The 25838-nt window shown below is 35.1% G+C and overlaps 1 protein-coding gene across 2 annotated transcripts in view; it reads left to right on the top strand.

Annotated features, from left to right (window-relative positions):
* SEMA3A (semaphorin 3A) overlaps positions 1 to 25838 on the top strand; it is a 193916-nt gene that overhangs the window by 151817 nt on the left and 16261 nt on the right. For both annotated transcript variants that reach the window (XM_059712176.1, XM_059712175.1), the window contains 5 exons: positions 2596 to 2815; positions 5869 to 5960; positions 17483 to 17524; positions 21921 to 22078; positions 24327 to 24394. In XM_059712176.1, the coding sequence (XP_059568159.1) occupies positions 2596 to 2815; positions 5869 to 5960; positions 17483 to 17524; positions 21921 to 22078; positions 24327 to 24394 (580 nt within the window). The remainder of the gene's footprint in view (positions 1 to 2595; positions 2816 to 5868; positions 5961 to 17482; positions 17525 to 21920; positions 22079 to 24326; positions 24395 to 25838) is intronic.

Below are 25838 nucleotides of genomic sequence, written 5' to 3'. Positions count from 1 at the left end.
CTTGAATGTGCTAGATATGATGCTACTATTTGGAGTTACAAAGTATTTCATCTGAAGGTGTGTAAAATATATTTGGAATCATTAGAAATAATTTGAAATTAGTAATTAGAAATTATTGTGTGCCAGATCCTGTTTTAAGAGCTTTATACTTATTTATATATATTGTACTCAATAGCCCAATTATTGTTCCCATTTCACAGATAAGGACTCTGAGGCAAGGATAGGATCTAGGATGCAGTCCAGGCAGTTTGGTCTAGAGCCTGTGCTCTCACCCAGTATTCATGGAGGGTTGTTGTAACATGGGAAATTAAGTCAGCACATGCACCAAGTGCTAAAGGCAGAAGGCAGAAAGTATTGCCTGATGTAGAAATTAGGAGACAGATGCCAGGAGGAGATAACACCTAACTCCATGAATAACATTTATGTGGATGAGTTCATTAATCCCAAAAAGTGGCAGCTGAGAATTTGTCATTTCATCACATTACTGGTGAAAAATATTCTGTGACCTTCAAATGGTGTGTCAGTAGATGATATATATTTTTATTTATCTTTTTTAATTCTTACCCAAGGATATGTTTTTCAGTGATGAGAGAGAGAGAGAGAGAGAGAGAGAGAGAGAGAGAGAGAGAGAGAGAAGTTGTGTTTTCTACGCACCCTGAACAGATATAAAACCCAAAACCTGGGTATGTGTCTTGACCTGGATTTGAACCTGCAACCCTTCAGTCCTCAGGACTAAGCTCTAACCAACTGAGTCTCACCAGCCATGGTAGATGGCATTTATTTTTAAAGGAAAACCTGTAACTAAGTAATGCTAGATACAAAAATAAAAGTCCAGAAAGGCAAAAGAATGACACACATATAGGATAAAATAAAAATCAATTCCTTACTGTAACTTTAAATCACACATTTCTAAATTTTTGCAAGCTATATTTAAATGGTAGTAGAAAAGCAAAAACTAATGATAAATGTCATAAAAATATGCTTTATCATTTCTTCTAAGAATTTATAGAGCTTTTTTATATTTCTATAATATAAAATAAGTAATTTTATAATTTACTTAAACAAAATGTAATTCCTTAAATCCTTCAACTGTTACACTAATGTGTATGAGTGTGTGTGTGTGTATATATACATATATATACACAAAAAATGTGTACATACATATATATGCATAAATACATACTCTTTTTTAAAACAGGTTTATTTATTTTATTTCTCATGAATTATTAATGATAGATATCAAGGTAATTACAGACCATTGATTTCTCCTTCCTCTCTGTAAGAACTCTATATTCCTTTAGCTCCAAAGCTGTTACGTTAAGTGACAGAAATTACTTAAGTGGAAGACAAAAAGCATGAGACTGGAGATATTGTACTCTGAGTGCTTGTACCACATAATTAAGTAAAAGAGACTGTGAAATCTGAATTTTCTCCTTTTTGGCTTATTGCTTTATATAGAGCATTTACATCCAGCAATGATATTTTGCCAGTGTACTACAGTGTATCCTCTCTGACTCTCTATGGCCCTCATCTATTCTACTTTGTCCATTCTGATTGGTCAGTTTCAGTTCCCTGCAGGTTACCCACTTAATAATACCTCTTCTTATCCCTAAAATAACTTTTTAGTGATAGTTCTTTTGATATATTTTGTGGTACCTTTTCAGAGTTATGCCAGAAACAAAGCAATAAAGAATAGTTTATATTGGCTTTTAGTTTGAAAAGAGCATTTGTATTTTGGCATATACATAGGATAAAAATCAAATATATCTAAAAAATTACTTTAATGTCTCTAACAGGTAAGTAACATTATTTATTTTACTTAAACAATGATTACAGGCCATTTATGTCATATATTGTTCTACTAGTGCCCTAGTGCACAGATTCCTGCTCATTGAAGGATATTAATTAGAAGGTGGCTCGTGGGGCGGGACTGGGCGAGACTGGCAGCATAAGCCCTGTAGCCAACCTCCCGCATTCCCCTCCCCAACTGGCTACACCTAGAGCTGAGCCAAGGCTCTAAGGCAGTGGTTCTCAACCTTCTGGCCCTTTAAATACAGATCCTCATGTTGTGACCCAACCCAAAATTATTTTCGTTGCTACTTCATAACTGTAATGTTGCTACTGTTATGAATTGTAATGTAAATATCTGATATGCAGGATGGTCTTAGGCGACCCCTGTGAAAAGGTCGTTCGACCATCAAAGGGGTCGCGACCCACAGGTTGAGAACCGCTGCAAGGACATCTGCAGAGTGAGCAGGGTCCCTCCAGCAGGTGGGGTCCCATGGCCTGGCCTGGGGGTATCGGGCTGAAACTGGCTCTCCAACATCTCCTTAGGGGTCCCGGATTGGGAGAGGGCAGTTCTCAGGTGATGCACCCTGGAATCGGGCTCCCTCCTCTCTGGTTCTGGGGGGTGTCACCCAAGAACTGTAGCTGCCAAGTCACCGCAGCTCAGCAGCTTCTGCGTTGAGCATCTGCCCCCTGATGATTATGCTTCATAGCTACCAGTTGGACAGTTGCTTAGCCATATATATCTGTAATTTATAATCATATTAACTATATTTTAATCAAAATATATCCTTCTCTTTATCTTCTCAGTGTCCCAGCAAAACATTTGGTGGATTTGACTCTACCAAAGACCTTCCTGACGATGTTATAACATTTGCAAGAAGTCATCCAGCCATGTACAATCCAGTGTTTCCTATTAATAACCGCCCAATAATGGTCAAAACAGATGTAAATTATCAGTTTACACAAATTGTAGTGGATCGAGTGGATGCAGAAGATGGCCAGTATGATGTCATGTTTATTGGAACAGGTAAATGTCTGATTTCAGCTCTAAATTTCCTTCAAGACCATTGAATTCAACTGAGTAAGTCTACTGAGAATCAAAGGAAGTTTTATAGTCATTTTCAAGGTATAGTAAAATGTTAATAAATGACTACAAAACCTGAACATTCTATTGTTATAATGTGTTATCTTTGTAAGCAATTTGACATATTAAATTCAATTTTTGTTTCAATCAAAAGTTGATAAGAATGATCAGGTAAAACTAATAATTAGGTAAATAATCAATATCCTTAATCGAATCATAACTTTTTCTGGACAGTGGCTTTTTAGAACAAAGATGTATTGCTCAAACCATACCTAAGCTTGCCAAGACATTCAGTAATGGTTTCTGAATTAATTGATATGAAATTATCCAAACCTTAAAAATACCATAGAGTGTAAATCTCCCAGCAAATAAATTTGGGAAACAAGATTTGTTCAGTGTTTTTGCCATACAATGGGGGCTGGGGGGGGGCAGTATATCAGAAAAACAACAAAATAGAGTTACGGGATCATCACATACATTCTTAGATACCTTTCTATAGAAATTCAACAACATCATTTTAATACTTCTTTGATTAGAAACAAACTTTTAAAGGTATATTTTCAGAAAGAATTCCATTGCTATTTTGACATATTATTTTATTTTTCCCCTACTCTCTTTAATAATACTATTTTGAAAGTGCCAGTTACAAATTTGAAACTTGCTACTTAGGGTCAAGTTCCAAGGTAATAAATTCCTCGTCTCCATTACCATTGCTAACTGACATAAATCAATGGGAAACTGGGTGAGTGCCTCACTGAAACTTGGTATAATAACATTTATTTTCCCTTGGTGAGAAAGAGGTTAAAAATTGCATTAACTACACAGGAATGACAACCTTGGAGTAAGTGCTTTAAGGACTTAAAGTTTTATAACAAAATCGTGAAATACCTGTGTTATCAGGTGTAACAGTGTCAGGTTCTGAGCAATACATTACAGTCTACTTTTACGAGAAAGTTTCTATATCAAATGGCAGAATCCCAATGAGACTCAGTGTTTGCTAAAAGTCAGTGAATTGCAAATATCAACTTCTGATTATAAATGTTTAGAAATTATAAGATGATATGATTTCTTTTTTATAAATTTTAGTTTATTATTTAATGTCAAATTATACTTAGATCTCTCTACAGAGTAATTAATTTTGTTCACTAATGTCACACTTGCCTTTTTCTTCACCTCTGGCCTAAGCATGTTGAGAAGTCCCTCACTCATTGTCAGTGCAACAAAAGCTTGCTTTCGGCTATTTGACCAAAGAAACCCAATCACGAGTTTTTAATTCTACTTGGACACATGCTGTCCTTAAAGAAATCATTTTCATGAGCATGTTGAATGTCTGATGATGTGGATGGCTATCGGTCAGCACAGACCTGGGTCATCTGTCAGCAAAGTAAATTGATTACAGTAATTTTATCTTTTAACTAAGTAGCACATCATAATGTATTGATCCTAGTTGAGTAATCTGATTCAGTTTGTGTGAAATTGTTTGAAATACTACTCGGTAAAACTCGATCTGGAACACAGATAAAGTGATGTTTGGATACTGGAGACCCATCAGAGGCACTAAGTAGTTTAACCTAACTTACCTTTAATCTTTGGTATTCTAAGGAGTCTGAGGTCCTGTAAACATAGAAGGATCTTCTTAAAAGAGGAATTTTTTTTAACTTTACAAGGGATACACTAGCAACCTTTTTTGATCTCATATATCACATCATATTGATCCCCTGAAAATGGTTATCAGTGATATAAATACATTGAATTTTTTTTTCTGCCATAACTTAATTTTTACTGGCAAGATTTTCTTCTCAAATAATGAGTCTTTAAACTTGATTAAAATGAGCCAGTTGAAACAAAATATAATTTATCAGCTGATTAGAATTGAAACGTTGAAGAGTCAAATTTTTTAATTTAATAAGGCCCTATTCTTCATTTTATCAAGAAATAGGAATGTGCCTGTAAATACTGGAAAATTAATATCTGCTTAACCCAACTTAGAATAAAAGTGACAGCTCTTGTCATTAAAAATTTTAAAATTAGAATAAACAATGTTTGAAATCTATGTAAAATGTATTCAACTTAATAGTTTTTATGATGTATGCTTCTGAATTTTAAGTTCTTTAGTACTATAAAATTGATTAACTGAAATTGATAAACCAATTATTGAAAAAAAAACACTGCAGTAAGTAATCCAAGGTGTTTATTTTGAGAGATAAAGTTGTCACTCATCCCTTAATGGGCATCGAGCTGTCTTTAGGGGCCTCTAAGTACTAAAGGCTTTCAGGTGACAAGAGCATGAGCAGCCAGGCTCTGAAGCTCTAACCCAGCCGTGGGCAAACTACGGCCCGCGGCCGGATCCGGCCCGTTTGAAATGAATAAAACTAAAAAAAAAAAGACCGTACCCTTTTATGTAATGATGTTTACTTTGAATTTATATTAGTTACCACAAACACTCCATCCATGCTTTTGTTCCGGCCCTCCGGTCCAGTTTAAGAACCCATTGTGGCCCTTGAGTCAAAAAGTTTTCCCACCCCTGCCTAACCACTCTACAAGTATCAGTTGCTTGACAACATTCCTGGCTTTTTGCAACTACATTAAGTCTTCATAGTAGTCCCTGATTTCATAACAAGAGTGGAAAAACCTGTCATGTCAAAGCTGGTATTATTTTTGTTATATTTTTTTCTGAGACACCTGACAATTTAGATTAAAAATAATAGTCCAACCTAGCAATTATTATATATATTTTTAATAATGTAAGTTCAGGGTGATATCATCTTCAAAGCTTCATTTATTTCTAAAAAGTAAATTCTTTTAGTTTTATGCTATGCTTGTAGTTTATCTAGTTGCATGAAAGGCATATGAATATTTTAATAATTCTGTAACAAAAAAATAAAAGGATGACTGAGGTCAAAATGTTCTTTCTGGTCAAATACTGGATCCATTCATTAACACTAAACTCTGTTGAGGTCTGTTTAAATTGTGCTCTTCTCCATTTTCTCTCAAAGATGTCGGAACCGTTCTTAAAGTGGTTTCAATTCCTAAGGAGACTTGGCATGATTTAGAAGAAGTTCTGCTGGAAGAAATGGCAGTTTTTCGGGTGAGTGCTGCTTAATTTCAAGTGTTAACAAGTTCACCCGCATGTCTTTCCCCCAGGACAGCTGCACACTACACTTGGTATGGACAAGTAGTCTAGCATACCCTTCTAATTAGCTTGTCAATTAGAAAGCCAGACACTAGTCAAAATAAACCTTGAAATTTTCAATGCTAGTAAAATCTAAAAATGTAGAGAAATGTATTCTTGGCTCATATTTTGTTTTCTCAATGATAATATATATGATTTACATTGAATATTATTTATGTAAGTTACCTCAATGAACAAATTTCATGAGCCCCCACCTCCAAAATCTTCCCTTTCACACTTTAACGTATACCTGGGAAGATAGGTAACTTCCATGAATGTTAAGGGAAATACTTTCAGAATGATAGGGGAATGAACACATTCAATCATTCTGCAGCTTTTTCATGAATTGTTTTATCATGTTCTTTATAAAATTATATCTTAGAAGAAAAGTTTTGAGACTTTTATGTCACGAGTGGTACATTTGTTATGGATTCCTACCCTACACTTTTAAGAAATGTACAGATATCTGTCCCTCTTTCCTGAATCACAGAAGGTCAAAGCAAATTTACATAGGATTGGGGTAGAGACTGGAGGATATGGCTTGACGTGAGAGAGGTCAACTTAAGCAATATAACTTACCACAATGTCCGTTTCTTCTGGAACGCTGGCTAATAGGAAGAGTTCGGTTTGAAGCACACCTTGAAAGACATTATTTATCTTAAGAGAGGGAAGTAGATGTCTATAAAAGGAGTGGTTTTAATTTTTGATAAAATAATAAAGAATCATATACGATTGCAAAATACACTGGAATTAGAAGAATTTTGTGGATGAGAAAACTTTGGATCTAGTCTTACAACTCAAAATTATCTCACTTAGTCTCCAGGTGTCTCACATACTTTACCTGTAAAATGAAGTATCTGGATCAAATTTTTCAGTTGATTAACTGTTTTAATTGTAAGCAAAGTCTTCCTAAGACATTTCTTAGCCTCATATTTCTAAATCAATTTGTTACAATAAATTGCCTCTTGCTCACTACTCAGTACTATTTTAAAGAAGAAATGAAGTACAGTATGTCAAGCTCCTGGTATACACTCATTCAATTAAAACTATGATTACCATTGGAACAATAACTGGTAAATCATGACATAGACATCTTATAATAATAACTAAACAATGTTCCAATGGAAAGATTTAGGTTCTTCAGTCACAGATACATGGCACTTTTGTTAGGAACATTTAACAATTCCTTTTGAAATTCCCCATCAGTAAAACAGCAAGAATAATGCCTACTTCACAAGAATGCTAGAATAAAGATACTATATGTAAAGCATTTAGGACAGTGCTAAATACTGTACTCATAATTTTATTGTTAACATAATTTTATTGTTTTGGTTTAGCTACACTGAAAATAAGCCACATTTCCAGTAAGCCCTTTCTACTAATGCCTGGCCTTCAGATAAAAAAATTATCATAGTTATATTATGACTAGAGGCCCAGTGCATGAAATTCGTTCACGGGTAAGGCCCCAAGGGGCTGCCAGCTGCTGACTGGGGCCTCCCTTCCCCAACTGCCAGCTGCTGGCCAAGGCCTTCCTTCATTTCACGCAGCCCCCTGGTGTTCAGTGCACGTCATAGCGAGCAATCGAACTCCCAGTCTATGGAACTCCCAAGGGATACTTTGCATATTAGGCTTTTATATATATAGTTTTTAAATCAGATTCTTAGACCTTATTTTATTTATGCCTGACATAGAGTGATGACTAATTCCTATAGTTCACTAAGTCTCACTTCAGTATTTACACATTGATACTTTAATCTACATATTCAAAAATACAATTATCCTAATGGACTGTGTTATCAATATAGAATCCATCTAGATTCAGCAAACCAATTATGGACACTGAAGTGGGGGTATATAAATTGCTGTTTTGTGTCCTTTGTTGTATCTTCCAGAGCCTAAAATATGTTTTCAACCAAAATCTATTAAATAAATTAAGGAATTGGTATTGATGAAAAAAAACAAAATATGAGAAAGTAAAGAGTTTAAAGTCTTTCTCAGGAAGACCATGTTAAAGGAGATGCCAAAGTCCGAGGAAGATAAACCAGGATCAGCAACAAGTTATACTGCTGATTCTATCCCATATTACTCTCTAGTAGAAAAAAATAGAAATTCTACATATTGAAAATTAATATTGCCACCAGTGTTGTAAATGAAGTTACAGGGCACATGACTGGTCAACTGTCTGCCCCCTGGTGGTCAGTGCACATTATAGCGAGTGGTTGGGCAGCCTTAGCATATCATTAGCATATTACGCTTTGGTTGGTTAAACAGCTGACTGGACAAACAGACATTTAGCATATTAGGTTTTTATTACAGAGGATTATTATATATTATTTTATTTTTTAAAAAAATATATTTTATTGATTTTTTGCAGAGAGGAAGGGAGAGAGATAAAGAGTTAGAAACATCGATGGGAGAGAAACATCGATCAGCCGCCTCCTGCACATCTCCTACTGGGGATGTGCCCGCAACCCAGGTACATGCCCTTGACCGGAATCGAACCTGGGACCTTTCAGTCCACAGGCCGACACTCTATCCACTGAGCCAAACCGGTTTCGGCATTATTATATATTATTTTTTATTTATTCACAGTACACAAATATATTCTACTTACCATGATTCTGGCACATTGCTAAATTTTTATGGTTCAGAGTTGAACACAAAAAACATAGTCTCTGATTTTAAGTAGTTTAAAGACTTTTACATGTTCTCTACCATAGTTTCAAGGACTTAATTTATTATCTATTATTACAGTGAATTTTTATCTTGTACAATTGTATCAAGTTATATAATGCTATTTTGAAATTAATAATTGTTTTATTAATTATATTATGGGAGTTTATGAATCAAAACATGCATAATTTTACAGTAACACTATATTCTAGCTAATTTATATTCCCCATATCTCTGGATATTTAAGTTTACATTTTTCTTCTTAGGTACATTTTTTTACTACATTAATAAAAATTCAGTTTAATAAAGATTAATTTATTCTTATCTTAAATGACTGCTAACAAAATCTTGAGAGGTTGCAAACACATATATTTAATATCTATTAGATTTGTTAGAATGTTGCAATTTTCAGAGAAATACACAACTGAGTTATACCTATCATAACTATTAAATGACATTTGTGTAATTTTTAAGATATCACAAGAAAGTTTATCAGTCTCTAACAATTAAATATAAATAAGTAATATAGTGCGGGCTTGGAAACAAGTATTTATGATTTTGTAAAAAAGATTTTTGCAACATAGAACACATCTCTTTTCATAGATAAATGTTCCAGTTCACTTCTATGTTCTCTGCTATGCATTATTGTCATTATTATTTCTTTGGTCCTCAAGTAGACAAAACATATTGGGGCAGAGTTTAGAGAAATATTTACTTCCAACATTCTGTTCTATCAGGAAAGGTTCATACATATATTGTGGTCTAGCAATTGGAATATTTCACTGTCAAACTTTGTTTAATTTTGCAATGGGAGAAAAAACACAACACATTAAAGCAATTGCTATACACAGTGAAAAAAGAAGAGAAATGTTACAGTCTCTATATTTCGAAGTGAACCTTATGAGTCATTCTATTTAACATAAAATAAAATTAAAAAGGGTTAACCTGAGCAAGATGGTAGTTTGACAAGGTAAATATGCAAGGAACAAATTTAGGGTCATGGTAGTATCTGATACTCTTAGACTTTACGATGAGTTATTTAATGTCACCCAACCTGTTAATTTTATTATAATTTCTCCAGGAAACCATATTCATAATGTGTCCTTGCTAGACCGAATAACCAAATCTCAAATGAAATCCTGAATGACAGCCAGTACTATGTCCATTACCATCTTGAGGGTGGTATTAGGAAAACACCCTAGCTAATCACAGAACATTCCAGTGGTTTCAGTTACATCCAAGATACTTTTATTTGGGTGAAATCACATCCCAATCAGAGTATAGAAAAAAAAATATTTCTCTATAATAACATTTCCACTTTAGAATAAAATTTTAATAGGTAGTAAGAAGTGAAATAAAATTGGCATTGTTATAAAACTCTAGAAATGACTTTGAGTTGTCATCATATATTCAAAATGACATTAAAATACTCAGACAAACTTAATTCCAAATATTATTATAATCACCAATCTATATTTATATAATATTTACTATGTGATCCTAGGAACATGCTGGTTACAGTCAGTTGATCCTCACCTTCTTCAGTTCATAATTTTTAAAAGTATTTTATAATTATGATTATTTATTATGCTAAGTGAATTAAGCCAATCTGAAAAAGACAAATATAACATGATCGCACTTATTTGTGGAATCCAATGAACAAAATGAATTGACCAACAAAATACGACCTGAAGCATGGCCATATGGAACAGACTGACATACCATGTCGGGTTGGGGGATGAGGAGAGATAAACCAAAGAACTTACCCTATATAATGAAAGGCTAATATGCAAATAGATGGAACAGTGGAACAACCGAACAACCAGTCGCTATGACGTGCACTGACCGCCAGGGGGTACACGCAGAACATGGCGGGTGTTGGCAGCAGACAGCAGAGTGGAGAACATGGCGGGCAGTGGCCACAGGGGGATGGTGGAGCAGGTGAGCAGGGGTGCCAGACCAAGGTGGGGCACCAGTCGCTGTCATCAGGGCAAGCCTCTGGTGGTTACTGAAAATTCTTTGCTCCCATGTGCCACAGTCCCACCTGGCACTCACACCTGCTGCTGGCAACAGTTCCGCTCACACCTGCTGCACTGATCACCCCTGAGGGCTTCTCCACCTCCCCCTGCTTCTGAGGGGCAATCGGGGCAGCAGCCGCCATACACATCCTCTGACGGTGCCGGCCCCACTTGAACCCACTACTGGCACCAGCCACAATCACTCTGCACTGTCAGAGGGTACGAGCGGGGCCAGTGCCATCAGTGCGCGGGAGTGGTGGCAACGGGAGTGTGGCTGCCGGCAGACAGGGGACTGGGAGTGAGGAGGATGGACTGAGACCTGTCCCTGTGCCCACTGCAACCTCGTGGCCCACAGTTCATTTCAAGGTGCACAAATTTGTGCACTGGGCCCCTAGTATACTTATATGCATAGCCCATGGTCACGGGCAATAGGGTGATGAAGACCCGGAGCAGGAGAGGAGGGGCTGGGTAGCGGGGGGTAAAGGGAGGGGAAATGGGAGACATCTGTAATATTGTCAATAATAAAATATATAAAAAAGCAAAATTAAGATTACTAGTAAATGGTAGCTATTGTTAACTAGTTAGACCAATAAAAGTCTCCTTTAAAATGCTTGAAAATTCCACATCTATATCTTATTAAAAATATTCAAAAGGTATAAAAGCCAGATATATCTAGATTTTTACTTCACTCAAGGTGGGATTTTCTTTCCAGTTCAAAGAGGGTTTTACTTTTGAGACAGTGGAGGATTACATCAAGTTGCAGTACATTTAGTGCAATGTGTTTATTTATAGGGATTGCAGGCAGTTACATCAATAACACATGCATTTTAAACCCAACTTATGCAATATTCCATGAACAGCTGAGCAAATAAATGAAAGAGTTTTCATTTTCATTCAAATGTAAAACATAATTGATGCTTTCCAAAACCTAGACTATTAACTTATTCTAAAGGAGTACCTACGTGCTTAGCATCCAGGGAGCTATGTCAGATTCTCCCAGGACCAGCAGGTTGAAAAGCTATGCAAGTGCAAAACTTTAATAAGGACTAGGTTAAAATATCTGGAAAAATATATGATAAATTACAGTTTGCATGAAAAAATGCTTATGAAGCTATATCTGATTTAAATGGAAATCATATTCACCACTAGCTATTTCTCAGAACAAAATATAGCTTATTTAAATAGATGTCATCTTAATATTTTATCTATTCAAATTCAACTAAGGCAGCATATAAAACATCTTATTCTGAACTGTTACTAATTTTCTAGTCTGAAAAATAAATAAGGTTCTTTTAATTAAGGGATTTTAAGATCTTAATTTTAAAATGTTGAAATTATAATGTATCATAATGTGAGTTTGGTGTGGATTGGGATTTGTTTTGTCTTACAATTTATGTATGAAATAATTCATTTTCATCTACCTTGTAGATATGTAATTCAATGAACATGAAACGAATGAATATTAATCAGCTTCACTTTTATACAGTTTTACTTAAGATTTTTAAAGAACTTAGATATATCTAACTTTTACTTCAATGATAGTAAACTATTAATAATTCTCTAAGAAACACTTTTCTTGCACCTTGAAAGTCTGCTTGAAGTTAGCTGCTTACAAAATCACATAATCATTTCTCCTGTGAAACTTTTGGAATTAAAGAAGTTACTATGAAAAATTTTTCTTTTTAACACTTCTGAATTCAATGTTTGGGTTCATTGATTTCAATATTATTCAAAACTAAATAAATTAGTCAACTTTGTCTTCTATAAGGTGAAAATCAGTCCCCTTAATTTTTGTGATTTGATGCTACTACTATAAATTCTAAACATCATATCTCTGAATAGAGAAAATTGATAGACATTCTTCTCATCATAGTTGTCTTTATGGTTTACAATTCCTATAGAAAATATTTATTTTTAATATCATTAATTTAAACTATGGGAATCTTTAAATTATCCTAATAAAATTAGTTTACATTCTAAATCATTTATCCCATGTATTTCTCAAGCAGGTTGTCTTTTAGTTAGCTTATTTTATTTTATTTTATTTTATTTTATTTTAATTTTAGAATATGTTTATTAAAGTTGGGGACAGTGAAACAAGAAAGGGCTTCGGACAGAAGAAGCAAGAGGAAAGGGCCTAGGTGGGCCTGCTCTGGCTCTCTGGGAAGTCAGATAAAAGGGAGTTCTTGGGGACAGGTTCAAGGTGTTAGGCCAGGAGGAGCAAGTCTCATCGGGACCCTTACAGTTTGAGAGATGCATGCCTGTGGGTAAAGTACATGGGAAAGGGAAAGGCACGGGCATGCTTCCGGGAGGGAGAGCAAGCCCTGGGTCCTCTTTCTTGTGGGTTTTTAAGTCCTGGGGTTTAGGGAAGGTAATAAGGGAGGATCTCATATAGAATATACATCAGCTTTATGTTGATGTGCCAAAATGAGATTTATTGCCTTAACCACATCTGTCTTTGAGTGTGGTTGGCATAAATGGTACTAACTGGATTTCTGCTATCTATCTCCCTGGGTAGGATTAAAACCAAAATACAGGGATTTTGAGTCCAAGTTCGCTGTCTCACGAAATCGGAGACTAAAGTCGTGTTAGTGGAACTGAAGTTTATTGAAAGGAGCCAGTCTTGGAGAAGGTGCTGCTGGGGTTCCAGGAGCAGCCCAGTGTCCAGGGCTTCCTTTCCATGTTATAGTCAGGAGTAGTTTAGCATCCAAGCTTATTAAAGTCTAATAGTCCATGTGTGGAGGCCCACATGGCCATAAGCCATGTGGGCACAGGGGAGCACATCTCCTGCCATCAACCCAAGAACCTAGCACACCAGAGAGAGAGAGAAGAGGACGCGTACGTGCTTTCTTATATATATGCTTCTTATTTCCTGATTAGTTCTTTCAAAGAATTTTGCCTTCACAAATTCCTTGGGATTGGTTTATATGCCTTACTACCTTGTGATTGGTTATCTGCAAGCTGTCTGTTGGCAACATTAAACATTTTAAAGCTCATGTCTCCCTCGAGCACCCTTTCTTCCCTGCCCAGTTGGGGTGCCTTAGTAACTTCACCTACTTGGATTTTCAGTTTTATTTCCTCCACCCCCGCCCCCCATGGCCCCTGTCCCTGTCTACCTAGCTTCCCTCTGTCTTCTTGGGATGATTTAAGCTGTTTATACTCTGGTTGGGGAGGAGAAGTGTAAACCATTTACTCTTAAGTATCCTTGTTACGAAGATAGGATTTTCCATTTACTAGATGCCTGTAAACTACTTGGGTGTTTAACTATCATTCTCAGTTTCCCTAACATACTTGCCCTGGCTTACTAGTATGTCTTTTTTCACCCTCAGAAAATTCCATCCATGAAGTATTTTAGGGAAATATCTTAGGGCTGATGAGGGAGGACAGTATGTCTTCATTAACTGCTTCCTGTTGACAGGGGCGGTGGCTCCTGCCTTTGCAGGAGGGGAAGTCTCTCCCTGCAGGATCTAAGGCGGGCAATGGAATGGGATCCAAGACTGGAACAGAGGGGTTATTAGCTGATTTTTCCAAAGTAGGAGGGATGGGAATCCCCAAAGCATCATCCTCTTGATATGGAATTGTTGTATCATTCCAGAAGCAAAGTTGGTAGATTGCTTCAAATTTTGTTGACCCAGTTATGTAGTCCTGAAAATAAGTCGATTCAGTTAAATTGCTGAGCGTCATTTCAGGAAGTGGTGATGCAGATGGGCTCCCAAAGTGAGACCTACACTGTATAAACAAGAAGTCAGGTATTTAATAAAGGGCATGCCTATGAAACAGAAGATAAAAACAAAGTTTAATGGTCACATAAATTTTAAACCAGTTTCTGAGTCTGTAAGACTGTCAGCTGAGAAGATTTTTAGATGAAAGAATCAAATTTTCTTTTCTTAGAATGAAAGTAAGAAGTGGACAGTCTGATAAATCCTTCTTTTCTGCAGTCTGAATATCTCTGGTGATATAAATTCTGCACGGTGTACACAGAATCAGTCACTAAGATTGTTTAAGTATAAGCGGTTGTGATGATTTCTCAAGGTTTTATAAGTCCTTTTGCTGTAACTTGCAAGTGCAAAGCTCAGAAAAAAATGTTTAATTCTCAATAATTCCAAGTCAAAGGATGGGAGAAAACTGAAACATTAGTTAGAAGAAATAAGTGGTCAATAATGCCATCTAAACAAAGTCCAGAAATAATAAGACAGGCTGAAAGTGTTCATTCAGCTAATCAGTTCTTTGGTAATTTCTGTATTTGAGAATGTTAGGCAATCTCTCTAGAGTAAGTACTAGACTCAGTGGGATGAAGGATTACTGGCACTGAGTGGGATATGAACAAATAAAGACAGTGAGTATAGAATATTTTGAAAGATATTCTAGCTAAGATTGAAGAATTAAGGACTTTTTATTTTTATTTTTTAAAAGTATTTTATAGATTTTTAGAGAGAGGAAGGGAGAAGAGAGAAACATCAATCAGAGAGCATAATATCAATCAGCTGCCTCCTGCATGTTCCCCACCAGGAATCGAGTCCATAATCCGGGTGCCTGTGCCAGGAACCATTCAGTGCATGGGGCGATGTCCAACCAACTAAACCACACTAGCCAGGGCAGAATTAAGGACTTTTTAAATGATAGCTGCCTTTATATCATATACAAATTCAGTGGAAGGAACAGACTATACTGGGCAAATAGAAAAGATAAAAGAAAAAGGAGAAAATGGGTAGAGGATTTATTCATTAATTTATTTATTCATTCAACAAATACTTATGGAAAACTTACAAATGCCAGGGACAACCCCAGGTGCTAGGGATATGGCAGTGAATAAAATAAAAATTCCTGTCCTAAATTTGCGTGTTGGGGTGGGGGGTTGGGGTTGAAAGGGCAGACAAATAACTAAGAAGACATATTAGATGCTTCTGCTGACCCTCCTCACATCCTATCAGCCTACCTCTAATTCCCACTGTGTGTCTTTCTCTTTCTGCCCCAGGACTTCTCTGACAGCAGGCAAAAGGGCAGGCAAGAGTCACAACTGGGAGTGTGGGAGATTTAACATCCCCGTGGGCATCCACTGAGTAATGGAATGAATAAATACTTTTCCTGGTACAAACCTCAGTGGAGAGTGTTGGCAGTCACTGTCCATTATTCTTAGATTTTCTCAGTGTAACTTCAATGACACATCCTTTTATTGATTTTTCCTCCTTCCTCTCAATTCTTAGTTCTTCACTCCTACTCTCCACCTGCAGATAAGAGCTTACCTCAGATTCTGTTTTGGGAGGTTTGGGAGGTTGGGGGGAACTTGTGTGTATTTCCAGGTAGTGATAAGCACTAAATAGAAAGGCTAAAGCAAGAAAAGGATGTGTGTGTGTGTGTGTGTGTGTGTGTGTGTGTGTGTGTGTGAGAGAGAGAGAGAGAGAGAGAGAGAGAGAGAGAGAGAGAGAGAAATAGAAACAATCACATTTGCAGAGTCTTTGCATGTATTAACTCATTTAATCTTCTCAACCTCTGAGATGAGAAAACTGAATTACAAAGAAGTTGCGTAGCTCACCTAATATCACCCTTATGGCCAGGTTTGAGTTACTGTTGGAATCCATACTGTTTGTTTGGCTCCAGAGCTCAGCTCTTTATACTTTGTTTGGGGCTCCGTTTCAGCCACCTGCACAGTGAGGCCTTTTAAAATGATTCTTCCTACCTAACAAAGCTTTGTTCTCATTAGCCGCCTCTGAAACCCCTAAGCAATCTCCTCCCTAGCATTAAGAGGAATAAGCTAATGAGTTCAGAGGAATAACCTTTTGGTGGCCTAAGTACATAAAAGAATAGTATTTATCTATGCTAACTGCATGTGTTCAAACCACCTAACACAAACCCAAAAGATGTAAGCCTTTTTAACACTTAACTGAGAAGTTCCGTGGCATCCTTTATTGTTGTGAGTAATAAGCCCAACTTGGTAGGCTGCAGTAGAACACTTAACAGGGTTTTCATCCCAACTGAGCTCCCACAGTCCCCCATGGCTGGAAACTAGCCTAACGTTGTCAGCTCATCACGGATGTTGTTAGGAGTTGGCCTGGCACTTTCAGCCAGGACCCGGTGTTCCCCAGTTGAACGTACATACACATTTTCACAGAAGACCAACAGCAGACAGGGCTGCTCTGAGACCCCGATGAGTCAAGAGGAAAGCAAGACCTTCCTGTAATTACACCCAAACACAGACAAGAACACAAACATTGTCCAAACCATAAAAGATGACCAAATCACATATCCTACCTATATGAATGATTGCTACTTGTTTCCAACCACGCCTTTATCCTCACTCTGTTCTTCCCTCCTTCCAAATAAGATTTATAAAGATACCCAATTACAGAATTATCTCTGCTTTTTGATAGCATCCAGTGCAGAGCAAAGCCCCACTTTCTTGAAACCTATATTAAATTACCTAACACTAGTCCAAAAGATGTAAGTTCTTTCAATACTTACTGAGCAGTTCCATGGCATCCTTTCTTGTGGTGAGCAGTAAACCCAACTTGATCAACTGCAGGTGTGTTCCTAGTGGCCTTTGGCTGAAAGACATTAACACACTCTTATTGTCTGTTCTACACATTTAACACTTATCTATGAAATTTCCTTAATGTATCTTATTTCTCAGTTATATTGCTTCTTACGGGTACTGAAGTTTTCTTTCTGAAAACATATGTTTGTGTTCTATTTAATTAACTGATGACTTTTATAATTTACCAAGGTTCACATTTTCTTTCCCTTCTTTAGGAACCAACTACTATTTCAGCAATGGAGCTTTCCACTAAGCAGGTAATATCATTATATATTAAAATCAGTATTCTACATTGTTTTAATTTTGTGTTTCAAATATATGAATATATTGATGATCCATAAAATTGACAATTGTTCAAAAAAAGAGAAAAGAATGTTTTTACAAAAAGCTAGTAGAATAAAATCTAAAGATATTTTCATTGTCCTCACGTTTTGGCCAATCTCATATATGTCCTATAAATATACTTGTTAGATTATTACTTGTTGTAAATTTTCATTTATAGCGTTTCTGGTTATTATGATACAATTTACTAAATAATTATATTCATCTATCTTTCCTTTAAAAATAACAGTGGTGGATATTTCAGAGTATAAATTTAGAATTTAATTCATCTGTATATATAAACAAAGTACATTTTATAGGCTTAAAAGTATGCACTAGACAGGGGTCCTCAAACTTTTTAAACAGGGGGTCAGTTCACTGTCCCTCAGACCGTTGGAGGGCCGGACTATAGTTTAAAAAAAACTATGAACAAATTCCTATGCACACAGCAGCGGCAAAAACACCCAGCGGGCCAGATAAATGTTTTCGGCGGGCCGCATGTGGCCCTCGGGCCGTAGTTTGAAGACCCCTGCACTAGACTATATATGTTTGGAGATCTTGACTTTAAAGGTAACTTACTTTTTCAGTGGTATTATAGACTAGAGAAAACATTTATTTTGGCTAACTACGAAGGAATAATGGCAAAACAGTCACTGCCAAATGATGTTATTAAACTCCATGAGTTCATAGGTTATGGACAGCATGTTAACAGACTTTCCAGTCACACTGAATGAATGTTTGGCAAGACACTTGAACACAAATGACTTCTAAATGCTAAATGACATGTACAAAACAAATATAATTTTAACTGCTAACCAAATACCTTTCCCCCATAAATGTTATCTAGCTTTTCTAGCCAATATGTAACTGGTAATTATATTTTTAAAAGGTTTTAATATTGAGTTGAATTAATAATGAATTAGTAAATAACCTAGTAGAGGGGGGAAAAACAGAATGGTTGGGGAGCCCCTCACTCATTGCAGTGAGAGCTTACACACAAATTGTTTAATATGAGCATCATTTGGCTAATCTTATCTCTGAACTCTCTTATCTCTGACCATGCATTAGCCCTTGTACAAGACACTAAAACACTGTGCCAATAAAACAGAGTATATCCTTTCCACACATACATGTCAAAATAGATTGATAACCTCCAAGATATTTACAGAAACTCAGAGTGCAGATAGTATTGACCTGATACTGTTACCTTACACTTCATAAGCATGTGTTCACCTGTTCTGACCATCTAAAAATTGTCAAATGTTGGCAAGCAAATCTGGGGATTTCCAGGATGAAATCGAGACTGGGATATTCTTTCCCATAATGATTTGTTAAATTAGTTATTCTCTGCTAGGTTTCATTGCCAATCTCCATTATGTTGTGTCTAGTATTGTAAAACATATCTTTCTGTTTAAAAAAATGTCAAAGCTAACTCAATAATATCCTATTAAATGTAATACATTTCACCAAAATAAAAAAACACCAAACACAAACAAACAAACAAAAAACAGTTTATCAGTTTAAAATTCCATGATAGAAGAAATGTCCCCAGTCTTTATTTTCCAATAGTGTGAGTTCTATATCATTAAAATGTGACTCAATTTCTTTTATGCTCCTGGAAATTCTAAGAGTGAGGCAATAGTTTCAAGAGGGATAATCAGTGTTACAACTAATTTTCTGGATAAATGGACTCATCTCCTGCTTTATGACCTGCAACTTGTTAAGGAGGATAGTGAGAAAGCCTATGGTGATGTTAAATTGGGCAGAAAAAGCACATCAGGTTGCTTGCTAGTGACTGGATTAAGCTCAATGGTGCCTGCAAACCTCCCATGTATTTCATTTAGATAGCATAATTGGTTTTGCAAATCATTAATAGTACTGCAGAATAATTGTAAGATATAAGCTGGCCATTGAGTTGTATTTAATTTTGGGCATTTTATGAACTTTAGGTTTTTATTACAATAATTTTAGTAGCCGTATTTGGAGTTTTCTATTCTTCTCATGTATTATTTTTCTGTTTTTCTCTTAAAGAGATATGATATATTTAAATGTTACTTAGATAATAACAACTGGTTTTCTACTCAAATGTCATATTTTTAAAAATCTGTGATTATGAATTTTGCTCATTCTTCTTAAAAGCTATTAGACAAACATGGAGGTCTTTTGAATGGGTTGACCAACTTAGTCAATAGCTTTTTAAATAGTTATGAATAGTTATATGGTTCAGTGTGTCCTTATTCACCAATGCCAACTATGCTTCTGGATATTAATACCCTATTTTAACTAATTTAATTGTTGTTTAGGTATTATGTGTTTGTTTCATTTTTAAATTTACATTGAGATTGCTTGCTTTCAATACAATCTAAATCTTATTTCCTTGTCTGCTTGTTTTATGGATAAATTAATATCCATAAAACATCAACAGTAAGGTTTTTTTTTTAATGATGCTTTTAGAAAACAGAAATGGAGGATAGGAAGGGGGGAAAGTTGATTCTGTAAATTACGTTATGTGTTAATATTTTTCAAATTATGGTCAACTGTTATTGCACACTGCAGATGCTTTTAAGAAAGATAAAACTTAACCTAAGTGTCTCTCAATGAAAAGCTGAGAGATAATACTTCATTTTCTCCTCCCAATGACTTTTTCATTTCTTAGTTTGCCATGATTTATAACATCATTCAGAATATAGTAATAAAAGATGAATACAGTAAAAAGTTGAGCAACTGTAATGTATACTCTGTACTATACTAGAATACTATAATATAAACAGTTTTCACTTACTGGAATAAATGAGCAATATTTGTCAGGATAACTGCTTCCACTATGGTTTGTTTTTTGTTGTATTGCTTCTTTCCTCTTAGCTCCCTTTTTTCTTTTTTGTTTAATGTATTTTTTATTACTTCTTTGTTTTCCCTTTCTTGTATTGAGATAAAATTAGTTGGTTAACTTGAAGCACAGAATTATTTTCTATAAAAATACTCCTTATAATCTTAACAATTTATTTCATTCTAATAGATACTTCCATTTTTATTCAGCTTATTTGTTTATTCACATATGTAGTCCATCTTTGAAAGTCGTTTGGAAATGCAATTTTATTTATACCCATTGCTGACTTTCAGGAAGTTTACAATATTTAAAAGAGCACACATGCTTCAGAGACCAGCTTTTCTGTAACTTATTTTTTATTTATATAGTTAAGAAATTTAGAAAAACACTTTTAAGATCTTTTCCATGAGAACTGTTACATATTTCAGTATGTATATAGCGTTTATTCAATCCTTTAGTGCAAGAAAAGGAAGCTATGACTCCAACTACAGTAAAATGTGAAGAAAACACAAAATAATTTTATTTAATTTCATTTTGTGTTTAGATAAATTTGCAGCTGATATGCTCCATTGGCTCAATTTTGTAAAAGGTACTTTTCACACTGTGCTGAAATCCTGAATTTGTTGGTACTAGAAAGTTTTTTTTCTCCTATATTCTGCCTTATTGGGTAACTCCAAACTTATTGAGGATAACGGCAGAGTAAAACATGTTATCTGGATGCATACTTTGAAGATTTAGTTTAACATGCACATTTTATGGAAAAGTCTTAGAAAATTAAGTGGTTGCCCAAAGCCACAGAGAGAGTTAGTGTAGGGGAAGACTAGAATCCAGGTGTCTCGCTGCCCATTACAGCACTGCCCCACGGTGCCTGAGCCTTAGCTTTAAGTCTGCTGCACCAGCCAGAGTACACTTGATCTCCCTCTTTGATGACATTTCAAATGAGAAGTCATTTCATGGTTTTGTTTAAAGTAATCTTCCTGGAGGTAGTGCAAGGACAACGCATTTGGTTTTGAGCAAAGTGTCTCACAAATGCAAGCCCTGAAATACATCCCAGGCAAGGTGGGCACCCAGAAGTCAGAAGCAAATGATCGCTGCCTCAGGAATACACAGCAATGTAGATCATCCGATCCATCAAAACGATGAGCAGTAGAAGTGAAAACAAGCTATCTAAGAACAAAAAACTGAAGATTTTATCATTACATTGTCTTACTGTCTTTATTTTTTTTTGATTTAGGTATAATTGACATATCACTATCACTGTCTTCCTGTATTTTCCCTTGGGTTTATACTTATAAAATTCACCTGTTTCAGTCAAATATTTGAATTTTAATGTTGCTCCATTTTTAAATGGTCACATTATCTGCCAGGCCTTTGAAGAAACTACCAATAATGAGATATTTTTTTAAACCTGAAAATGTAAATTTATCTTTGATATGTATAAACTTTTTTAAAGAAAACTTTGAAAAACAAGTTAGTTTTGTCATAATCATAAATTCTTTCTACAGCAACAGCTCTATATCGGCTCCATGGCGGGGGTTGCCCAGCTGCCTCTGCACCGGTGTGACATCTATGGGAAAGCCTGTGCGGAGTGCTGTCTCGCCCGAGACCCTTACTGTGCCTGGGATGGCTCCTCCTGCTCTCGCTATTTTCCTACTGCAAAGAGGTAGGAAAGATACTAGAAGTAAACAAAATGTTTGCTACTTATTGTACCTGATTTCATTTTTGAAACGGCTTCCTTCATATAAGTGTATCAACTGTTTTCCATTAGTAAAAAGCGGTTTGGAGGTTGTTTGTTTTTCCCCTTTTCCTTAGTCAAAACAATCAGAAAATATATAATAGGATAGTTGGGTACAAATGTAATGGGATAAATGGTTTTAATTAATTACCAAGGGAAATCTAAAACATCACAATCATATCTTTGAATGTTTATACTTGGAAATGATAAAGTTTTGCAACTTCATTTTACACAGTGGGAAATGTAGTGGTAAATCATCTTCAACTTAAATCTATCATATAATCAGTCCATATGGATAAAAGATAGTTCATAATATTAAGTGCCGTTGTAGTATTAGCCTATTCCATTTCGTAAATACAGTTTTCTTAAGCCTTTAACATTCAGCATTGGGATGATATGTTTGTATCATTTTCATATTCCTACTGATTTTGTTGGAAGTTAACATTTAAAACAAAAACTTACTGTGGAGATAATGTATTATTGATTAAAGAAACTATGGATAATTTAAAAAATAACAATGTGCCGTTTTTACAGCAATCAAATTAAGTATTTGATTAAAATGTTATGGTTCCTGAAATCATTTAGCTCTATGGGGCTTTTAATGTTACTCAAAAATGTGAATTAATGTTTTAACTAAAATTGAGTATTATTTCCTTTCTATGTGAAAATGTATAATATTGCCTAATTTAGTAATAATCCATTCTAATTTTAAGCTAATTTTAATAAGAAGGATTAAAAATCATAACTACAGCTCTGATATGTTAAAAAGCTGTGTGTTATAAATTTGAAATGTGTGTATTGCATTCCTACAATTCATGATTGAAGAAGTTATTATTAACACATTTTGTTATGCCTAGCAGATTTTACTTAATCCAACTGCATGTTTCTTTGTAAAGGATGTCTAAAGACCTCACATTTATGTATTCCTTGTGATGGCATTTTTCAAAAGCTTAAAATGCAGTAAAAAAATGCCTTCCCAAGTGCTTTGTGGTTCGTGTTTCACAAGTTCTCTTGTTGGCTCAATTTTGAAATGTGCAACATCTGTTGATAGTCTCACCAATTCTACAAATAGGAATCTATAAATACTTTGGACTTCTAAATTTATGAATACAGTAACAAATTCTCAATGGCCTTTGTGAGAGCTCTTTTTAGGGATGGTAACTAACTTTTCAGAAAGACAGTACCCATTAAAATAGATGCAGAAAAGAGTTGGGCAAGTGTCCCCAATCTTTTCCGGTCTGTTACACATAACCAGTCTCCACTTTTAGCCTCTTTCTGGAAGTATATGTCTTGTTTGCACCACAATTGCTAAAGCCAACCTCTTTCTTCCGGGCCAACCATTGGCTAAGTGCAGCTGGGACACCCAGAATGTACTGCAACTAACATGCTCTGAGCAGTACGATGTAGGAGAAACTCATTTAGATTTTTATAGCAACTTTCGCTTTTCTTTTAGAGGTGAGTTCATTGTCTTCTCTTCCGCCTTATTCTGACAAAAGAAGGCCTTGCTGATCAATATTTAACTGTTGCTTTTCTTCTTTTATTCACTTCACAGGTAAATCAGTTTGCAATCATAGCCCTATGGTCATAAAAGACATATTTTCTTTTAAAAAGGTTGATATAGCAACCATACAAGAAAATTAAGAACTAACTTAAAAATAGAATCCATAATCTTTATACTTTTAAACTTAAAGGAACTCTATTAACATAACACAGATATGTGTTAAGAGAAAGAGAACATTCATGTGAATTTTAATTTTCAAGCTTACTTCCTCATTAGTGATCAGAAAAAAATGTTTAATTCTGTTTATTGAAGAAATGGATTGCTATTCCATTTTTTGTGCTTTTTGCTCAGAATCAGAATTTAAGATGTTAAGAATTTAGGAGTTTCTAGATGTTAGGTCCTTATTGGATCACATCCAGTAGAAAAAAAAAAGAAAGAATATTTGTTATCAATGACTGAAAGTCTTTTAACACATTGTTAATAGATTTGTATACTGTTTCCCATTTTGATCAGCTTGGAAACTGCTTTTACAAGTACTTTAAAATATTTTAGTCATGGCTGCATCTCTTTCAGTGAACTCTTAAAGTCTTTGCTTTTTAATTCACCTTAATTCTTATGACACATTCCCAAGAGGGAAAAGAAATACAATAATATCTTTTAAATGAATTGTTTTAGACGCACAAGACGACAAGATATACGAAATGGGGACCCGCTAACTCACTGTTCAGACTTACAACACCATGGTAAGTTACAACATTTTTCATCTTTCAACCTGGTAACACTGGCGTAAAAGCACAAGAAATAAAGCATAGCTACACACACATGCAAGGCACACTCATCACGATTTTAAACCCTTATGAGACTTAAAGCTCAATATTCTCATATTAACAAAAGAAGCCAGTTTAAGTACATGACTTCATATATAGTTGCCATGAGAGACTAGTAGGCAGCAAAAATATTCATTTAAATATATCAAAGAAGAAAGTGTATTCTTAAAATGTCACTCAAAGTATTCATTAATATGCTGATGGTACCCAATATATTGTTATTGGATATCCTAGTCCAGTAGAAGATAATTCCGGTATTTTCACACTGATTTACTAATAGGATATTCTCCTGAACTGGGGATTTGGGACAAAGTTCATTTTATGCCTCCTAACAGATTTCAAGGCCTACTTCATGTCTAGGTGCTTAGTTTATGCTGAAATACCAACCAGTCTTCACATAAAATGGAGTAAAGTTGTAGAATATGTCACTTTCCTACTTCAACCCTTTACAAAAATAATAATGAAGCTGTGCTTCCCTCTGCTGGGGAAACTTATCAATGACATCACTGCTATGAAGAATTCATAGATAAAATGAGAACATTTTACATGTAATTGAACATAATTATGCTATTAGTTAATAGTATATTGCATCTGTTATAGCCCCAGAGATATAAGAATGAGAAAAATAACAAGGTACATTCCAATATTGAGATTAAAGTCTGATAAAAAGTGAGCTCTAGTTATATCATCTTATATCTTTTACATTAATCTTAAAGGGAGGTCTAATACGTCTATCCGTTAATTTGGATTTGATCTACTAATTCTGCAAATAGAATATTCATGTTTCGCTAATGTAACAAGAGAAAACCCACTGCACAAGCAGCACACTAGCATCCCTAGCATGCACTCCAAAACCGAACTACTGTTCTGAAAGTCAGATCCCTGTCGTGTGTCCTATACGCACTGGTATCTGGTTGATGAACATTCACAGGATTGTTTGGAGGATAGCAATACCAGGAAACAGATAGCCATGAACTTAGCCTATATTTGGGGTCAATTTTTCTTGCAAAATTTTCTAACCAAGGATTTTCCTGTGTTATTGTTCTTATTATAAAGAAAAAATATGCCATTATATTGAGTAAATGTTATTGATTTTTGTTATTGTAAATATAGTGCATTATTAATCTACCCACTTAAATCTTTCAAATGGCATAATAGAAAACAAAACATTCATTAGCCTTCTATTCATCTATTTTATGTAAAAATATTGAATTACGATAAGCACTATTTAAGCTATGCAGTCATATGAAATATTAATTCATTGTATTAAAGAATCTGCTTGCTTAGCTATAGAGAATTAATGATAACAAGTGGAAATAAAAGATATAAGATGATATAACTAGAGATCACTTTTTATCAG

This window comes from Myotis daubentonii, chromosome 10 (assembly GCF_963259705.1).
Source record: "Myotis daubentonii chromosome 10, mMyoDau2.1, whole genome shotgun sequence".
Lineage (NCBI taxonomy): Eukaryota > Metazoa > Chordata > Mammalia > Chiroptera > Vespertilionidae > Myotis > Myotis daubentonii.
This window is presented reverse-complemented; position numbering and strand designations above follow the sequence as displayed.